General features: G+C 47.9%; 1 protein-coding gene across 1 annotated transcript in view; it reads left to right on the top strand.

Annotated features, from left to right (window-relative positions):
* SPTBN1 (spectrin beta, non-erythrocytic 1) overlaps positions 1-19,073 on the top strand; it is a 110,742-nt gene that overhangs the window by 13,247 nt on the left and 78,422 nt on the right. The window contains 1 exon segment of the mRNA XM_079298526.1: positions 18,355-18,554. Within this exon segment, the coding sequence (XP_079154652.1) occupies positions 18,407-18,554 (148 nt within the window). The 5' untranslated portion in view covers positions 18,355-18,406.

Below are 19,073 nucleotides of genomic sequence, written 5' to 3'. Positions count from 1 at the left end.
TTATATAACTTCTGGTGGATATGAAAGTACAAGTATTTGGAATGCCTTAAGGAACTTTCAGTGCTCATTTTTCGTTGACAAAATCCAGACCAGTTTAGGAAAGGTGAGCAAAGTTGAAAGTTATGTCATGAAGAATGCAGAGTGTTGCTTTGCAAGGGAAAGAAAAAGTTGTTCAGGTTTATGGCTGGCTGTGCTCAGGAGGGCTGAATTGCAGATCCCTTATCCTCAGCTTGCTCATAAACCATCCTTGATTAACTGAGTAGCAGGTCCAAGTGGGAGGAAGGAGAGGGAGCTGTGCTAGTCTTGATGAAAGAAAACCTGCCCGAGGAGCAGGGGAATCCAAGCTGTAATTCCTGCAGAGCTTCAAACATGCCTCTAATTTTGCTGATTCAGAACCTCTTTTCACCTAATCTTGGCATGGATACCTGCAGGCAAATTTGTCCACGTCTTCATTTGTCAGAGTAAAGCAGTGAGGGCTGAGGTAGGGACCAGAATTCGCAGGACACAGATTAGTAGGATGTGTGCTCAAGTGCCCTGTGATCTGGGAAAAAGCCCTAAATGGGAAAAATGAACCCTGTAAAGAATTCCTGCATAGCCCTGTGACCACCTGCTGCTCTTAGGGCTCCTCCCAGGATGTTCTGTGCTGTGTCCACTTTCCTGTTTCACTTGCACTGAATTAAATGTACTGATGGGTGTGATTTTTTTTTCTTCTTGGTTGAAATTTTTGTTGGTATTTCCTGGACCTGCAGAGCAGATGATGACTCTGTTTTCCCTGCTCTGACCTTGTGATTCTTCCCAAAGCTTGGGCAGGGTGAGGCATCCCAAAATCCCTGTGCTAGAGACACAGCTGCTGTAGGCTGACTCTTTGGGATAATGAAAGGAGGGAGATGAGAGTTTTGCCTCAGGCTTGGAGCATTGGAGACCCAATTAATTTTGATGGGAGCTGTTGGTGTCCAACACCTGTGAAAATGAAGCTTCCAGCATTTTGCTGCAGGTAAGGAAATAGCTCTGGGTTGGGATCTCGCTGCTGCTTTGTCTCAAGTGAAACCTACAGAGTTGCAGAAGTGGCTACTTCAGGGATAAAACGTTGCTTTTGGTATTTTTGTTGTTGAAAGGAGTGATGGTGAGGTTAAATTTGAACCCCTCAGTAGAAGTGATTGATTAATTAATGTGCTATTTGTGCTCACTGAGAGTCACAAATCAGCAGGGGAAGGTTTAACATCAGAGAGGTGAGGTGAAAATGTCAGTATCCATTTCCCCAAAGCCCCAGCCTGTCCCCTTGTTGGTTTATTTATCCCCCTGCACCACGACTCTCCTGTCAGCCACTTGAGTGTGGCTGTTCTATTTTAGCTGATTTGTCTGTGGTCAGGTCACTCCTGACTGACACTTGCACACAGAGCCCAGAGCCTCCCCTGTGCCAGTGGGAGATGAGCTCATGGATGGCTGCTCTGGCCAGGGCTGAGCAAGGAGCCATTTCTGTGCTGTGAAATGCCAGCCCCGGTGCCTGGCTGGGTCCCTCTCCCAGGGCAGGAGGGAGCTGGCAGCCCTTGCTCTGCCCAGAATGCCTGAGGCTCTCCGGAATTTCCTGCTCTCCAGATCCCCCTCCTGCCTGGAACCCACACCCTGCTTTGTTCTGGGGCTGGCCAGCTTGGAGAGGTGCCCTGCTGTGCTGCAGCTCTCAGGACAGCAAACCCACCCTCCCTCAGCAGCTCCAGACTCTGGAATTCCAGTGCTGGATGGGGCTGGGCTGCTGCTGCCAGATCCCCAGGGATAAGAAGCTCTAGGGAAAATGGCCTGGTTTAAATCAGTGCCCAGTGTTGCTGCTCCTGACATATGTGTGGGCTCCTGGCATTAACTCAGGCTTGAATGGTCCCCAGTTTTGAATTTCAACCCCCTGTATTCCCTGCAACAACATCCTTGAATCTTGTGCTTCACCAGGATCCAATAGCAGCCACTGGGGAAGGGAGCAGAGGAACACAAAGGAAGGTGCCTTCCTTGTGATGTTTGAGATTTCCAGCAGCCTTCAGGAATTCAGAGGTTTTATTTTAAATCATCTTTCAGCTAATTTCCCTAAATTCACAGGTAGGTCAATGCTTCTGTAATAGCACAGCTCTGGTCATTTTGCTGCTTATACCCACTTTGTACCAAAATCCATCACAGTGGGCTCTGAAGAGTGTGCAGCAGAACTGAGCTGCAAAACAAACCCTCTGTTGTTGCACAGAACCTACAGTAGCTTTGAATGGTATGAACTTTTAATAGGCATTACATCTTTGTAAAATACCCAGTACAACTCTTGTGTATCTGCAATTAATAAGTAATTCAGCCATGCCAAAGTCAAGCAAGCACAAATCCCCTTTATACCACACTGTACCATCTGTCTAATCTATCTGTGTCAAATATGGCTTGTTTGGGTCTGCCCTTCCACAGGCTGTTCTGGGTGGATTAAATTAAAATTCCTGCTCAGGGGAATACCTTCCTCTTCATGCTTCTAGTTCAGGTAATAAACATGTTTGGTGCTAGTTTTTATCATGGATTTGGTAAACAAGGATGTGGTAGTCAGCACAAATACCTTTTTGTCATGGTTGCCCAGAGGGATTTTACAGTTCCAGCACCTTTCCAGCAATTCCTGGGGAAGAGCTGAGGGAAGGGATTGTCCTTCAGGCACCTGCAGGTGGGACAAACACCAAAAGTGGGTTCATCTATTGCCCAGAGCTTGTTTTCTGTTTGTTCTCTGCTCTTCTGGGAAGGCTCTGTTTGCCTGGAACTTGCATTAAGGGTGTTGGAATGTCAGACAGGAATACTGAAAAGGACTTGCTTTCCTTTTTTCTCCCTTGTGCCAGTCTGTGTGAGCTGGAAGTGCTGGGGGAGTGCAGGGAACAGCACTGCAGTGGGGCAAAAATAAACTGGGATTTGCAGGTAACCTTTTCCTTTGGTCTTTTCCCAAAGCTGGTGCAGTGCCCTGTGTCTTTATGGATTACAGGGGTGCTGGGAGCTGCTGCTGGAGAGAAGGAAGCTCCTTTTGGAGCAGAGCTGTGCACATGGGTGTAAGGCTTGGCTTGTGGTGACTTGGGTTTTGCTCCCTGTTCTGCACAAGAGATGGTTGGTTTTGGAGAACAGGGAGATTTCCAGGGTGCAGAGATCCCAGAGGGGCTGCAGAGCAGGTGTGCCTGCAGGAGGGATGCTTGGGGAAGCAGGACTTGTGCATCCACGTGGTTCCCATGTTGTGGTGGGAAAGGCTCAGCTCTGCTGCTCCTGCCCTGCCTGTGAGTGTGTGCACACCAGGCTCCAGTGGGTGCCAGCCCACTCCTGCATTGGGAATGGGAGATTTCCCTCTGGGGCTGCTGCTAAAGCAGCACAGACACAGCCTGCATTCACCATCACCCTCTGGAGACAACCAGAGCTTTTCCTCAGATGTCTGTTTGGAACAAGAACAATCTAAAAATTCTACATTTTTACTTATTCAGTCACATTACCTCGCTCTGCTGCTCACCACCCCCCCCAGCCTCACTCAGGTTTTTTTTTGTCTCCATCCTTCTCTTGCATGTGCTTCACAGGCAGAGATCCCTGGTCTCCAGACAGCTGAGCCTGCTGTGCAGTGCCATGTGAAGGGAAAGCAAACCCCAGCCATTCAGGAATTAAAATGGCTGTGTTGGAGTGTGGTGAGCTTTAAGATGGAGTCAACCAAGCAGATCGTTCTAGAAACTGCAGGGGCTGATTTTGCTGTCCCTGGTGAAGTTGTGAGTTTTCCCCTGTGTGTTGTGTTGGCATTGATGGCACCACTAATTGAGATGTTTTATTTAAAATCCCACCTTCAGTGCTTCTGTTCAGCTGCACGTGGTGCAGGAATAGGAAGCAGCAGTGGGATCCTCTGGAGGAGAAAGGGCAAAGCCATGCTCCAAGGTCTGCTTTAACCTCTTGCTGCCAGTGCCAGGCTTTTTGTGGAGAGCATGATAATTGAAAAGCTGGCATAGTGTAATCCTGAGGTTTATATTAAAGCCTCTTATGAGTGCATCATGTATTTCCAAACACTCCTATTAATATATTCTCTTTGAGAAATGCTCTGATCCAGGCCTTTTCTGGGTTTACCATTCCAAATAAGGATGCTTTAATTACTGGTGACCTGATTTGAATATGGGCTGGACTGATTTCAGGTAAAATATGAATTGTAGCTCATTGCAATGGTTATGCTTTTGCTTTATTCCTGGGGCAGCCACCATCCTCTCTCCAATCTGTGTGTTGAGGTGCTGCCTTACCCCAATTCCCATCACAAAGGAACACAGTGCTGACCTGATCCTCTCAGTTAAAAGTCCCATTGTGCTTTTACATCTCAATCCTCCCTTTCACTGGGGGTTTTGGAGTCTGGTGCGTGGGTGGAAGCCTTGGAGAGGATGGTGGTCAGGGCTCCAGGAGACATCTGGTCCCATCCCAGGCATGTGTGAGGTCTGGGAGCTGCAGTGGGGCTGCACTTTCCCCAGGGAACTGTTACACTGCATTTTTGGTAAGGAGGGGAGCTAGGAGGAGGAGATCAAAGCACAGCTGCTCAGGAGCAGGGGGAGCATCCAACCACAAATAATTGTTCCAGCTCCAAATGCCAAGTGACAGTGAATGGCACTGAAACAAGTGCTGGGGTGGGTCTGCTCAAATCCCTTCTTGGTAGGGGCCAGAGAATTACAGAACCAGTCCCACTTCATTTAAAACCAATGTTGGGTTTGAAATACTGGGGAAAAAAACAGGTTTTCTGCTTGGTTTTAATTTTTCCTCTCCATGCACTCATTTGGTGAGGCTTTGGGAGCTTGGAGGTTTTGGGTTTGCCTTGAAAGTGAAGCAAGGCTCAGGATTTCCCCCAGGAAGAGGAGCTTTTCCAGGCTGGAAAGGAGAGCTTTCTGCTCCTGAGGTTTGTCCTCCCCCAAGATGGTTGTCAGGAGGGACTGAGGGAGAAAGGAAAAGCTGGAAGATCTGGACAGCTGCCAAGCTTTTAAAAGGGCTGTGTAGTAAACAGTCATTAGGTGGAAAATGATCAGGATTAGCACTTTCTAAATGGCTCCAGGGCTGGACTGGGCTTTGTTGGGTTGGGTTTTTTATACTGTAAACCTGCAGGTGTAAATCTGAAATTTGTGACAATCAGAGCTTTTATAAAGCAAAAACTAAAGAAGGCTCTACCACTTGTTTGCAAGCATTCCTTCATAACCCTATCACCCCTGTTCTAATTATTCTCTCTAGGTAATGTTTGAATTATTACTAGATTAAAGAACCACTCAGGTACATGAAATAAGATAACATTGACATAAGGCCCATCTGTTCAGGATCCAAGGAAAGTGATCATGGCAAGTGAAGGATGTCTCTTTCTTCCTGTATGGGAATTACTTCATATACTTCCATAACTCAAGATGATTCCAGTCTTCTGTAGTCCAGGGAAAGGTGGAGGCTGTCCATAGAAAGCCCTGGATGCAGGGAGTGTGACTCAGGAAACCAGAGAATGGACTCTAAGCTTTTAATGACAGGTGTTGGCTTGGTGGCTGTGACAGAACATGGTGTGAAATGGAGCTTTTCTCTACTTTACTTCTCCACTTGTCCTTTCCTCATGGTGCTTTTGACCCTCTGAATTCCCTTCAGAAAAAGGAGAAGGACACACCCCACCTGTGTGCTCTCTTCAGTATATCTTCACCCACATTCCGTGTACAGGCTGTAGTTATCTTGTGTCAACTTGTAAGCAGGGATACTAAAACATTTTAAAACTTTTTTTGAGCCAAAAGTACAATTGTGACTGATAAAGTTGATTTCAGAGCTGTGGGAAAAAACCGATCTCCATAGGTTTGTTTCAACCCTCCAAATGTACCAGGTTAAGTGTTTTTCAGATGGGAACTGAGTGTCTAAATCTGTCCTGAGGTCCTGACCTTTATAGGATCTGTGCTGTGTAAGCCACGTTGTCAGGAAGGATGAAATCATTTTTCAGGAAGAATTTATCAGCAGCTGTGCTTTGTGGGGAAAGTGAAGGGCAATGTGAGGTTACCCAGCCAAACTGAGGTGTGCCTGGGTGCTCCTTGGTGGGTGTCACAGCAGAAACTCAGTGGTCCCACATGCTGCTCTGCAGAGATACAGCTTTTTTTTGGTGATTTATCCTCCTTTGTAAATGCTTGGAAAAACCATTTCCCAGTGAAATGCACCTTGTTTTGCCATTTCGTGCTGGTGGAAAGAAATCATTCCTGATGTAATTTGAAATGGCAAAACCATTACAGGTCAGTTATGAAAAATGCCAGTGACTTCCTTGTGTTTTCACTTTCGTGGTGTGTGCTGTCAGCTGCAGAGCTTTGCACATTTCAGATATTTTGCAGAATTAATTTAATGGATCAAGGTTCAGAAATTTGGATGGGAACTGAGATACTTTTGCAAGCAGCTTAATCTGAGTTTGGGCTCTGTGCACTGGGCAAGCAGCAGTCCCCAAAAATGCTGAGCAGATGTTGTTGCCAGAAAATAGGAAAAAAGGTGAAGATTATCAGAATACTGAGAGATTTAATTGTGGGTTCTAACTGCTGGGGACTTGGCATGATGTGTCAGGTTTATTTTCTGGGCCATGAAGTAAGAATGAAATTGTCTGGTTGCGTTTGAAAGTTGCTGGGTAATGAAAACAACAGCCAAGATCGTATTTAAATATGAAATGAATATCAAGTGGCATTTATGGAACTCTGAGGAGAGATTGTTACTGAGAGGAGACAAGTGGAGATCAAAAGTTATTGGTTTTTGAAGGAGGAATTCTGGAATATTCTTCCAGGATAGCGCACATAGTTATCTTATTAAAAACTCCAAAAGCCAAACAGGTGATAGAAACAATCTGTAAGATCCTGTCCAGTGGGGAGAGCTCCATAAATCTTCAACATCTGTACCCAATTACTGAACTTCTCAGGGCTTGCTTTTTTTTTTTTTTGGACCTGCTCCCCTTGCCGGGTTCTGTGCAAGCTGGGCTGTGTTTGTGTGAGGCCAGAAGCTGTTTAAACCAAGTGCCAATAACAATAGCTGGGTGCTCTGCAGGAGCCAGTGTCATTGCTGTGTTTATTTGCCTGTTTGCCTTGGAGAATCCAGAACTGTGAATAACACGAGGCACCTCGTGCTCTGGCTCCTCTCGTGGCCCCAGGGAATTGAGGAGCTTTTCTCCCAGCCCTTGGCTGTATAGCCAAGCTCCAATCTGGAGGGATCAGGGCTCTGTGTCCTGCCTGGACTCTCTGGGAGTAACACCTTGGGGATGGTGGACAGGACATGGAAAACCTGGAAAGAGTCATCACTCTATCATATATAAAATGATAAATATCTCTTATCTCACAAGAATCAGCACACAAGGATGGGCACTAAAATATTTATTAAAAAATCAAAAACACGCTCAGCCATAGTGGAAACATCAAAGAACCAAAATACTGACCTGAGTTATTTAAGAAATAGCTTTTGTTGGCCTTTTTCTTCCCATCTATCATCTTATTTCCCAGGGTTTTACATTTTGGCCCATGTGATTTCTCCTCCCAGGATGCAAATTGTTTGCTCACAAATGTTCTGAATAACAAATTGACTTAATTTAGATGGCATTAAGGCTCTTTAACCCATCTCAAAGGGCAGGGATGCACTGAAGATCTACAGGCATGCATTTAAATGAAGGAAATAATGAGATAAATTTCTTTTCCTTGCCTGACTATTTTATCTATGCATCAGATGAAAGTTGGAGGGGAAAGGTTTCTGTTAGTCTTGTCGGGAGTTGGCCAAAAAAAATGTGAAGAATGTAGAAAGGAATTAACAGCTGGTGTCCATTTAAAACTTCCAAGTGGGCAAATGCAGGCAGCCTGCTGAGTTTTACCTGTTGTGTGCCTCTGGTCAGTGCCCACTAACCCATGAAATATTTAGTTTAGAGGAGAGGAGACCAGTGTGGATGTGGTGCTCTGGCTTTGGCTGCCAAGAGGTGGATGATGTGTGTCCCCTGGGAGGGTGAGACACATTTCCTGCTCTTTGGGGAGCTGTGGCTCAAGCTGGGCTTGGTTGCTTGAACCAGGAATCTTGTTGGCCTGATGGGATCGTGCCTTGCACTGCCTGACTCGGTGATTTACTTGTGACATCTGACATTTCCCTCTTCCTGGAGGGATCCTTTTCCACACTGCTTTCTGTTAGGCCATGGCCCTGGTTTAGCCTAGCAGAAGATGTGCATGTGCTTTGCTGTGCTGATTTGCAGGACAGTTCTTGACACCTCTGTTTTCAAGTGGGTGTTTAGTGTTGAGCTGCTCCATTTCTCAGTTCACTTTCCAGCCAGCTCTAATCCAAATGCTGGCATTCCCTCACCCACAGGCAAGCACTGTCTTCATCTCCCCACAGCAAAAGTTGTCCCGTTCTGTTGGTTATTCTGGGTTTATTTTCATTCAAGAGAGAACAGTTAGAATCCATATGGTACCTGGAAAATGTTCCAGTGCAAGGGAGAAAGCTTTGCATGATCCTGGCTGTGACTTGGCCTCCAGCATCTAAGGAGGTGCTTGTTCTGGAGCAGGCTTTGATGTGCCTCCTCTGGGACCACCACACTGTCCAAATCTGAGCTCTTTATAAAATGCCTCTTGACTAGGCCAGCGCTTTGATCTTTGATTTCCAGATCTCAGGAGGTGATTGAGCATCTCTGGCTATTGCAGAGCTCACTCAGCCAGGGAGGCCTCGGGAATCTCTGGTACCTGCAGCCACTACCCGTGTGGGAGCAGGTGGATCATCTCAGCATTGCTGTGGGGTAATTAGCGCTGTCTTGTGTCTCCTCCTAATGACAGTCTCTGCGTGTCTGGACATGGGGCTGTTCCTTCCTGGGTTGGTGCTGGAGCTGCTGAAACCAGCTGTTGCTTCAGCCCTGTTGCCTTATGGAGGGTGTCAGCAAATCCTTCCCAGAATCTGCTGTTTGTTGTTTGTTTGTTTGTTTGTTTGCTGATCCCAAACCTGCCGACTGCGCAGCAGGTTATTTACTCCAGGCTGGCCCTTTAAATCGCTTCCCTGCTCTGCTGCCTGGCTGTGAAGTATCGCTAATAAACAGAGTCTAGAACAAAAGCCTCCACAACAAAACATCCTTTTTTCCCCTGGGCGTCTCCCTGGGTGCGGTTTCCCACCGCTGCTCTGCAGTTCGGGGGCAGAGCCAAAGCGGCTCAGTCTCATTCTTCCTCCCTGGAAGTTGTCACCAGGCATCCTCCCCCGACAGCAGCTCCGAGCGGGGAGGAGGTGCCTGCGCACAGCCTGTCCTCGATTCCTCCTCCTTGCTGGAGCGATGGAGCCTTTCCCTGCCCTTACATAAAACCCTCCAACACGGGGGAGGTTTGCCTAGGCGTAGATGAGGGTAACTTGCCATTACTCCCTGATTTTTGTGCCCTCCCTCAGGGACGCCGCAGGATTGCCAAGCCGGGATTGTGCTCAGCCTCCCACGGCTGCATCTCGTCCCGGCTGTGCCTGGGCTGGGCACTGCGGCGGGGCCCGGCTCCCTCCTCCCTTGCGAGGGAAACTCGCAGCGACACCGGCAAGGGAAGGTGGGCATAGGCTCTGGCTCGCTGCCACCCATCCGCAGGTGGCGCGCCCTTGGGACCTTTGGGAAGGGTGGGGTGTGGAAGTGGAGAGGGAAAGGAGAAGGGCAGCAGATCGCTGGCTGCTGAGCCGGGGCTGTTTACTTGGCAGCCCCGCTCCCGTAAGGAGGTCAGAGCTATCGCATCTCGGCTCCGGGACGGAGCTCGGGGCAGGAATGCGCTCCGGATGGAAGCGTGTCAGCGCCTGCAGCCGGCTCTGCACCAAGGGCAGGCTCGGGCTGCTCTCCTCCTAAAAGATCCATCGTTTCTGTGCGAGACCCCTCACACGAGTGGAAATGGGGCAGAATCTGCAGTCCCACGGCACCTCCGGTCCCTCTGCCTCCCTCAGGAACTTGGCTGTAACTCTCTTCATTTGAATTCATACAACAGGTGTAAACTGATGCTGATAAATTGTGCGGTCAGAGGCAATCACAGCATTTCTTGAATGACCCAGCAATGTCCAAGTTGTCTTTTTTTCCCGGAGGGAAGTTTCCCTGTAGGTCGCTGTCTCTGATGCCCCTCAGCCAGTGCCACCTGGCACTGCCAGTTTGCTACCCAAGTAAACAGTGATGTCACCAGGGACATTCAGGTTGCCTGGGACTTCCTGCCAAGTGGGAGTCATAGCCAGGGTGGAGATGTGAAGCTTTTCCTGCACTGACAGCAGTGCCTCAGCCAAAGGAGAGCCAGCTCAGGAGTGTCTCTGCTCTCACTCCTTCCCTGACACACAGCAGGTTCCCAAAGCTCAGAGCTGTTTCTGCTGAGCTGGGTCATGAGAGGGTGGAGACCAGAAATGGAAAACTCCTTTCCAAGGGCACCTGGCATTTGTATTGGAACTCTGCTCTCTGTGAGCACTTGAAAAATACTAAAAAGGACTTTTTTTGTTTTGTTCTGCTGAAGAAAAAAGGTAAATACCACTGTAGACAATTGTCCTCTATTTTCATATTCTTTTGGTGAAGGTCAGCCCACAAATTGCTTCTAGAACATAAATATAAATATTGTCCTTTAAATGCTCAGTGACTGTGGAAGGGATTTTTTTGATAGTGTCATTGCAAATGTGTTGATAAATTCTGAAATACATCAGCTTTCCTTCCTGCCAGACAAGTTGTCCCTGGTGTCCTCCACCAGGGACAGGTACTCCTCCAGGTACTTCTTAGAGGAGTTTGGAAAATGGATCTGTTGCTCCCTGATCAGGATGGGTGAAATGCAGAGCTTCTCACACCTTTACAGGGTGGTTTGATGAAACAAGGTCCTGGTCCCCTCCCTGGTACCTGTGAAATGGCTGGGTTGTGCTAAAGCTGAGGGTCAATCAGACTAAAGGTTATCTTGAGTGACAAACTACATCAGAAAGTCCTTCCTGCAGTTCCAGAAGGGACTGAGCTGACCTGGAGCCTTTTTGATTCCAGCTCCTGTTCATTTCCTCCAGTGGGTTTCATTTGGGGTTCCACCCAGAGCACCCTTTGTGGTGTACACAGACAACATATTGCTAATCCTACTCAGATTATTACTCTGCTATTACTTCATTTATCAAAAAGTCTAGGCAATTCTATGGTCAAAATTTCCTAGGAATTCGTAGTGAGATAAGTGCATGGGCTGTAAGAGCAGAAGGGCTCCTATTCCCCAAAAAAAGGAGTGGCATGCCAGCTGCTGACCCCAGAGCTCAGAGCACACAGGTGCACCAGCACATACTGGCTGTCTTGTAAAGCCCTCACAACATTCAGGATGCTATTCCAGTCCCCAGCAGAACATAATCCCTGGTTTGCTGCTCATTCCTTCCTTTTCAAAGCCACCAGCTGCACTTGCACCAGAACAAGCATGCAGAGTCTGAGGAGCAGATTCAATTAAAGCTCATGAGCTGGCACTTGAATTTTCCTCCATGGGAACATCCTCCTTTGGCCTAGGCTTTGGAAAAAGCACCTTCTGGATGGGTTATTGGTCCCCCAGGTTTTTTCCAGCTAAGCCATGTGCATGACAGGATATTCCCAGATAACCTAATAATTTCAGGGTCTGTCTTTCACTGACACAGGAAAGACTAAGAGGATGATGAAAGTGTTCTTTAAAAGTGAATGACCAAGAGCTGCATGAGTTTAAATCTGTGGGATTTTCTTTACTGACTTAGAAGCAGACAACAGGATGGAGGGTTTAGAAAATGCCCAGCTGATGGTTCATGAGATTTTTTGGGTCCTGAGTTGCATCTCCTTTGGCTCTGTGGGATACAGAGGTGGTTTGTGAGTTGGAGTGAAGCTGCATTTAATTCATGGATCTCACTGCAGCAGCCATGGACTATTTCATGATGTACTTTTTGGAGTTGAACCAAGCTCTTACTGCTTAAATACTAACCTTGCCCAGCAGTGCTTGTTTAGTGAAAACCACAAACACATGACTAAAGAGGTCGAGTACTCTGTGTTTTGCTTAAAAACTAAATGAGGAGTTTAGATCTTTGAGCATTCTTTGAGCTGGGCCCAGTATGTGGAGTTTCATTCTCACAGCCCTCGTGGGTGTTCATGCTCTGTGTGTAACTCCAGGCCCTGCTGGATCCCTGCAGACTTTCCCTTTCTGAAGGGATGCAGGAATGCTGCTCCCTAGGAGCTGCTGATGGCTGAGACAGAGCCCTCCCCTCAGCAGCTGGGCAAAATGTGTTTTACATTCTTCAAGTGATGGGGGGAAAAGGAAGGGCAGTCCCAGGAGGAATCGGTGCTTGCTCCACCCTGAAGTGTAGTGTGTGGTAAGTTCAGTTCTACTTCATTATCTTATTTCCAAAACCAGCCACTTTCTACCTAAAATGTCCAGATTTTTTCTGGTTTAGTCTGTTCATGGTTTGTATATGGTTGGAGATCTATTCTAGGATGTTCCACAGGGAAATACAGAGGCCTAGAGGATCTCACCCCACAACTCCTGTTATGTGTCTGACCTTGGATGAAACCCTTATGAAGCCTCCTTCTACCCTCTTGGTGTTTTAAGGAGGCTCTTCAAATAACCTTGACACATCTTGGGTTGTATCCTCAGCTGGATGGAGCTGCCTCAGATTACAGAGGGCAGATTTGAGCCACATATATCAATTAAGGTGTATGAAAAACTGGGTGAAACTTCATTGCTCCAAGTGTAGAGAGAAGCAGACCAGGAGGTTTCAATACTCTGTGCTGGAGCTGAATGGTTTGAAATAGAGACTTGTGTTTTTAAATAAGCTATTTTCAGTCATTTTGAGTTTCTCTGTGCCCTTGGCTGTGCTTGGTTGTTGGAATCCTGGTCACCCCTGCTGACAGCACTGGGGCTCAGTACAGTGAGTCTGTGTCTGTTCTCAGGGAGCAGCACAAACACTTTCTGAAGTTGTTTCAGTGCTTATTTAATTATGTTCCCATCTCCCAGCTAGAGTGTGATATCCTGGGGACCTCAGAAGGAAAACAAGAGCCTGGAATTCACTCTGAACTGCCTGGTCTTTGGAGTGCTGGGTTATCTGAGGTGTGGGAAGCAGACCTCCCTCATGAAGGACAGGCTGCCTGATTTTAGTGACCTTTGCAGGCTTTTCCAGCCTGTATGGGGAATAAAAAGGCTTCAGTCTTGCCTTGTTTGTGCATTCCTGGAGTGCCCCACACGCTGATTGTGGCATTTGGGAGCACAGCCTGTCCCCCCTTTGCTGTGACCTTTCAGGGTGCTTTGGGCTCCACGTCCTGGAGCATGGACAGCCAGAGGAGTCAGCCCCTCAAAGTGGGTTGGCTTGGGAAGCAAAGGCAAAGACATGGAGCACTCTGGGGCTGGAGAATGCAGAAACAGTATGGCTCTGTTTGTGGAAGGAAAGATGGGATTGGGAGAGGGGATATTAGAGGTCAAGGGAGTCGCAGCCTTGCTGAGTTAGTGCCTTTATTATTTTGGGATTGGCTCAGCAGCTGAAACAACAAGTCAGAACATAAGTGAGTGTGCTGCCCTCTCTGCCCTGTTGGGACAGGGGAACTCCTGTCCCTGGAAATGTGCTGCAGTTCAGATGCTGGGCAGGGAGGGAGCCTGGAAACACCTCCTTGGGCTTCAGGCTGAGAAATGGCTGGGATTGGGACATGCATTTCCAGCCTTTCTGTGCTCTGGACTTGGGTTTCTCAACCCAAAACTTCTGTACAACCCCTGAGCTTGGTAAATACTTGCAGAGTTTTGATGTGTATGTTCATTTGGCATCCAGCCCTGAGCCTCTCCCAGGGTGCCCCTATTGATCCTGACCAGGCCACTTTGCTCTGCTCTTTTTTAGGGTGAGAATCTCACCTGTTGGGGTGGCAAGATGTGGGTGGACCCTGAGAGTTCAGAGGAGCTTCCATTCTCCCTGTCAAAAACTGGCTTAAAATGACATTTTAAAAATCATTGAATGTCTATTGAGCTGCTGTTAGGAGGGAGCAGAATAAATGAAAAGTTTGCTTACATTTTATCTACATTTCCCTCTTTTTAGTAATAATCATTGCTCTAAAGTGCATAGCTGGGCTGGTGAGATGGTGTGAGGCATCAGTAGGGGAGAAGGACTGACTGGGGGGGAAAGTATCCTGCAGAGAGGGTAATGGAATTGCTTTCTGTGCTCATCCAGCCTTGGTTTCAGAGGGCTACCAGAAGGGAGGCAGGGTGTAATTTTGGTTTCTTGGAGGTACATATCTGATCTGTGGGATCAGGACAGCATTCTCTTTGTCACAGTGGTTGTGTCCCTGCTTGTCACCAGACCCATGTGCTGTGGTGACCTGGAGATGGAAGTGTCTGTGTCCCCTTTTCAGTCCTGTCATACAATCAGTGGGAGTCAGAGGTGAATTTACAATTTATCTTTAATGCCAGGAAAGCTGCAGTAGGTTGGGCTGTGTGTTAGCCAGGGAACAGTCTATTTACATAAACCATGAATTTGGGGATTGCTGTTCAAACTGTATTTTTTTCAATCACGACACCATAAAACCTCTTGACTATCCTTAGTTAGAGTAACATGAATCTAACTACAGCTTAGTATGTTTCCTGGAAGAATAGTAACTCTTGAAAAAACAATGTTTACTTTAAAGATAAATGTAACTATTAGGAAGTAATTCCAGATGTGTGGTTATGGCAGAATTTCAGGGATAATAGTCATAGCCTGTTTAGTGAATTACATGATTGCATTTAAGAGTAGCCAATGAATTTTTTTAAAATTAATTCATTCTTCAGATGGTCTGAATAAAACTGTTTGTTTTCTATTATCTGAGAAACAAACACAGCAGAATCTGGTCTATTTATGAAAGTAAATACAAAAGGTCTGACCCCTGGACGTGGCCTTTGAAAACTGTCTGAGAAAATGCTTTTCCTGGTAGTTGATTTTTTTCTTCAAGCCATTCCTTCTTTTTGAAGATAATGCCAACCTCCCGCCCTCAGATTATGCAATAGGTTTGAAGGAATGCTTTGAAATGAAATGGTTTGATCTCTTTTGTCTCATGAGGGTGTCTAGCATGGTACCCATGGCAGAAGGCAACAGAGTTATAGTTTATCAATGAGGAAATAGTTCAGGAATTTACAGATTTTTCTCAACCCATTGCAGTGGGTCTGTGGATTCAGGGCCTGGAGCAGTTCCATGCTATTAATTAGTTCACCCCTGTGCCTGCTTATCCCTGGAATTCTGCTGACATCTCCAAGCCAGGTGCATGCAGCACTGGCAGATAAGTTTAAGAGGATGTGGATTAACTGAGCAACCCCAGTGCTTGATTTCTCTGGTTTTATGTGCTGTGACATCCTAGAGCAGGTCTGAATTGTGAACAGTAAAGGTGACCTGCCACTTCTGAAATGCCTTCTTCCCAGTCTGTCTATCCAGGCTTGCAGAATGCTGCTTGGGATGTTGGCAGCTGAAATTCCTGTCACCTCTGGCTCTCTGCAGAAAACATCATTCCTTTATTGGAGGGGTATCTCAGCTTAAAGCCAGGCCAGGATGTTTGAGTGGCAAAGGTGGTTCCTGCTGGAAAATGGGCTTCCCTCTGTCTCTGTGCTCCGTGGTGATCTCTCTGGATGTTGGTGGGTGCTTCATGCAGGGGCTTAAACTAGATCTGTAAATATGTGTGTGTTAGATGTCTGTGTGTGCTACACACACACACAGAGTGTTTTCAGCATGCTCCTTCAAGTGCAGGGCTGCTTTCCCTCAGGGTCATTAACAGTGAACTTGGCTACATCAAGGGCTCCAGGAAAAACTCCAAACCATTTCCCCCTGTCACTCCCTGGGTAGTTGCTGGTGTTGTTCCTGTCAGACTGGGACACCCTTAATGTGGACACAGTTGTGCTGCAGAACCTCCATCCCTGCAGGTTCTGCCAGGGCTCGTGTTTATCTTCCCTCCCTGTTCCCAGAGGCACCAGTGGATTTGTGCTGGATCACAGCTGCAGCAGGACTCCAGAAAATCTCTTTTCCAGCTTTTCTGCACTCTCTGTAGCTGGGTCTGCCTCTGGAATCAGGATTCCCTTGTGTTGCCCTCACCTCTCTTTGCTGCAAGGTGCTTATTTTTATCCCTGCAGCGTTTCCCTGCTCGGCTGTCCCTGTGGTGGAGAGCTGCATCCCAGAAAAGGGAGCCAGGTGTCAAGACTCTGCTTTTGTTAGACTCAGAACAAGGAGGCAGGTTTTCCAGCCCTATAGGTGTGGGATAACAGGCCATTTCATGCTCAATTTGGCTTTATCTGGGATAGATTTTGCTGGTGCAGTGCTCAGGGTGGGAGAAGTGATAAAGCACGAGTTAGAGTTGAATTTCCTCAGGATCGAGTTGTGTGTGTTTCTAAACAGCAGTGACACAGAAATAAATTAAATCCCATGGCTCGTTCCATCTATATTAAATTACATGTCACTGCATCCCGATTTCGGGGTCACTGGTTTTTACGGTTGGAGCTGCAGCTTTTCCAGTGGCACATCTTCTCCTCCTTGAGCACTGGTGAACATAGAAAAGATGGAAAATGACGCTGCTGTTCCCACTCGTTGTTTATACGCCGGCTGCTCCGTGGATTTAATTGGAATTAACCCCGATCTCAGCCTGCGTGCAGGGATCAAAGGGAGGTTTTTGTCTAGGCGCGATGCTCCGTGAGGATCAGCCGGTGTGTGCTGTGCAGGAACGCGGCGAGCGGGGTTTAATCCCTGCCCCATCCTTGCTCCGCGCTTTTGTTTGTTGCTAGCGGCAGGATCCTGATCCATGCCCGGCTCCTGCGGGTCCCCCCGACCTTCCCAGAGCCAGCTCTCCTCGCCGAAACGATTCCTTCCCACTTTTTGTGAGGGTTGAACCCTCGCGCTCAGCGCTCGCTAACAGCTCCTTATGTAACAGCCGCCCCGGCGCGGCTCCGCTCCCGTTCCTGCGCCAGACAGCGGCGCTTGTCCGGGGGAAACCGCCCTGCGGTGCGGACCGGGGACAACCAGCCGGCTCCCATAGCCCGGAACGGGGAGCTGAGGCCGCTGGTGAGCCACGGCAGCCTGTCGCGGGCGAGGCGGGTTTATGTCGCGACATGCGGGTGGCGAGAGGGGCCGGGCCGCCAGGTGGCGCCATCGCGGCGGGCGGGGAGGGCCGTGAGGGGCGGCCCTGCCGTGAGGGGCGGCCCTGCCGTGAGGGGCGGCCCTGCCGTGAGGGGAGGGCTCGGCTCCGTGGGCAGGGCGACCCGAGAGGGTCGTGAGGGGCGGCCCCGCCGTGAGGGGCGGCCCCGGGAGGGTCCTGAGGGGCGGCCCCGCCATGAGGGGCGGGCTCGGCTCCATGGGCAGGGCGGCCCCGCCGTGAGGGGCGGTCTCGGCCCAGGCCACGCCTTGCGCTCCGGGTGGCTGTTTGGTTACTATTTTTTTAATTTTAATTTTATTTTAAAATAAGAAAGTGAGATAAAGGAGAGAAAAAACGAGAGAGGCCGCGGGCGGGGGGCTCCGTGAGGGAGCGCGCGCCCCGCCCAGGTGAAAGGGAGGCCCGCTGGCTCCCCCTTGCCCATGTATTTAATTGCGTTTCTGGCAATTATTGCGTTTTGCAATAGATGGAGTGTGTGTTTCTGTGCTTCTGAGGAGCGCCCTGTGTTCCTCAGGGTCTCTCTGAGCACTGGCTGGTGAAGGGCATGCTCAGCGTTGTTCCCAATGCACTCATAGCTGTGTACAACCTCCTCCTCCTCCTGAGGTGTCTGCCTCTCTTATGCCTAGTACTGGTAAATACATGGAAATCCTAATCAGAAAACAGGATGAATATGCAAAGGTTCTCCTGAAAGAGGAGAACCTCACCCCAAGGGTCGTGTTGGTGGGTGCCATGTTGTTCCTGTGGAGAGTTCAAAGTAATGCATCATTTAGTTGGTTTTATCTGGATTAGTTCATAAATAAATTGCCAGGACCAGTCACAAAGTCAGTATTTGCATGTGGAGACAGAAATATTTATTCAGATACATGTTAAAATGCTTATGTGACTTTGAGAATTTTGAGAATCTCTATTTTTTTTCCCTGTCAGTATTTGCACTATTTTGTAAAGGTATTGAGGTTATCTTTGTGCTTGAGGTTTCTTTTAGCCAAGATATCCACAGCTCCATATGCTTCACCCAACGCTCTCAGATCTCTAAAGCCAATGCTTTTGAAAATGACAATTGTGGAAGGGTTTTGCTGCACTATTCCATCCATGTTCTACTTTGTGGAGCTGAACGTGACATTTCTGGATGTGTGTATGCAGTAAAGCTTCTGGCTTTGGCAAAGCACTTAATTTTTTGAGAATATTTGTTCTCTGAAGGAGTGGTTAATGTAAAAGTAAAAAACCAAAACTCCCAAACTTGACCTTTAACGCTTTCCTCCAACACACGTGTACCATCCAAACGCTTATTTTCCTGTGTTTTACTTTGACAGAGGGTTTTAGGAAGAATCTGATGGTGAGGAGAGGCTAAGGAGAAGGCTCAGGATGACGACCACGGTAGCGACAGATTACGACAACATTGAGATCCAACAGCAGTACAGCGACGTCAACAACCGCTGGGATGTCGACGACTGGGACAACGAGAACAGCTCTGCTCGGCTCTTCGAGCGCTCCCGCATCAAGGCCCTGGCAGGTGAGCACTGACCTCAGAGCTGGGGAAAATGAAACGTGGGTAATAAAGCTTTCCTTCAAAATGCCTCCATCTGTGTGCAAAACGTCCTGGAATGTGGTAGGTGGAGGTCGTTGTCATGTGCTAGTGAGTGATGGGACTATACATTCTTACTGAAATGCTTGCTGTCTGCTGCTGAATTCCACTGTCATCAGCAGAGAAATGAAACTGAGTTGGGTCTTTTCTCATTTGATATTGATTTTGATCCTTGCATATTAAAGGCTGTGCATTTGCCATACTTGTTTATAGAGCAAAGAGATTATGTCATGTCCTCTCAGCTCTGAGTCACTGCCCTGCAAAGCAATTTTTATGCATTCTGTAAATGATTTCCTGACTTTTATGGTAGCATGCCCACATTTTTGACCTCTGAACAAAATGCCTTGACATTGTGGGACAGGCACAGCAAATAGCTCAAAACTATGCTGAGCATTCTGCTGGTGAAATCTGAGCTCCAGGGATGGTTTTAAACCTGACACTTCCATA

The sequence above is a fragment of the Erithacus rubecula genome (genome assembly GCF_903797595.1).
Source record: "Erithacus rubecula genome assembly, chromosome: 2".
NCBI lineage: Eukaryota > Metazoa > Chordata > Aves > Passeriformes > Muscicapidae > Erithacus > Erithacus rubecula.
Note: the sequence above shows the minus strand (reverse complement) of the source record. Positions and strands in the feature narration are given on the sequence as shown.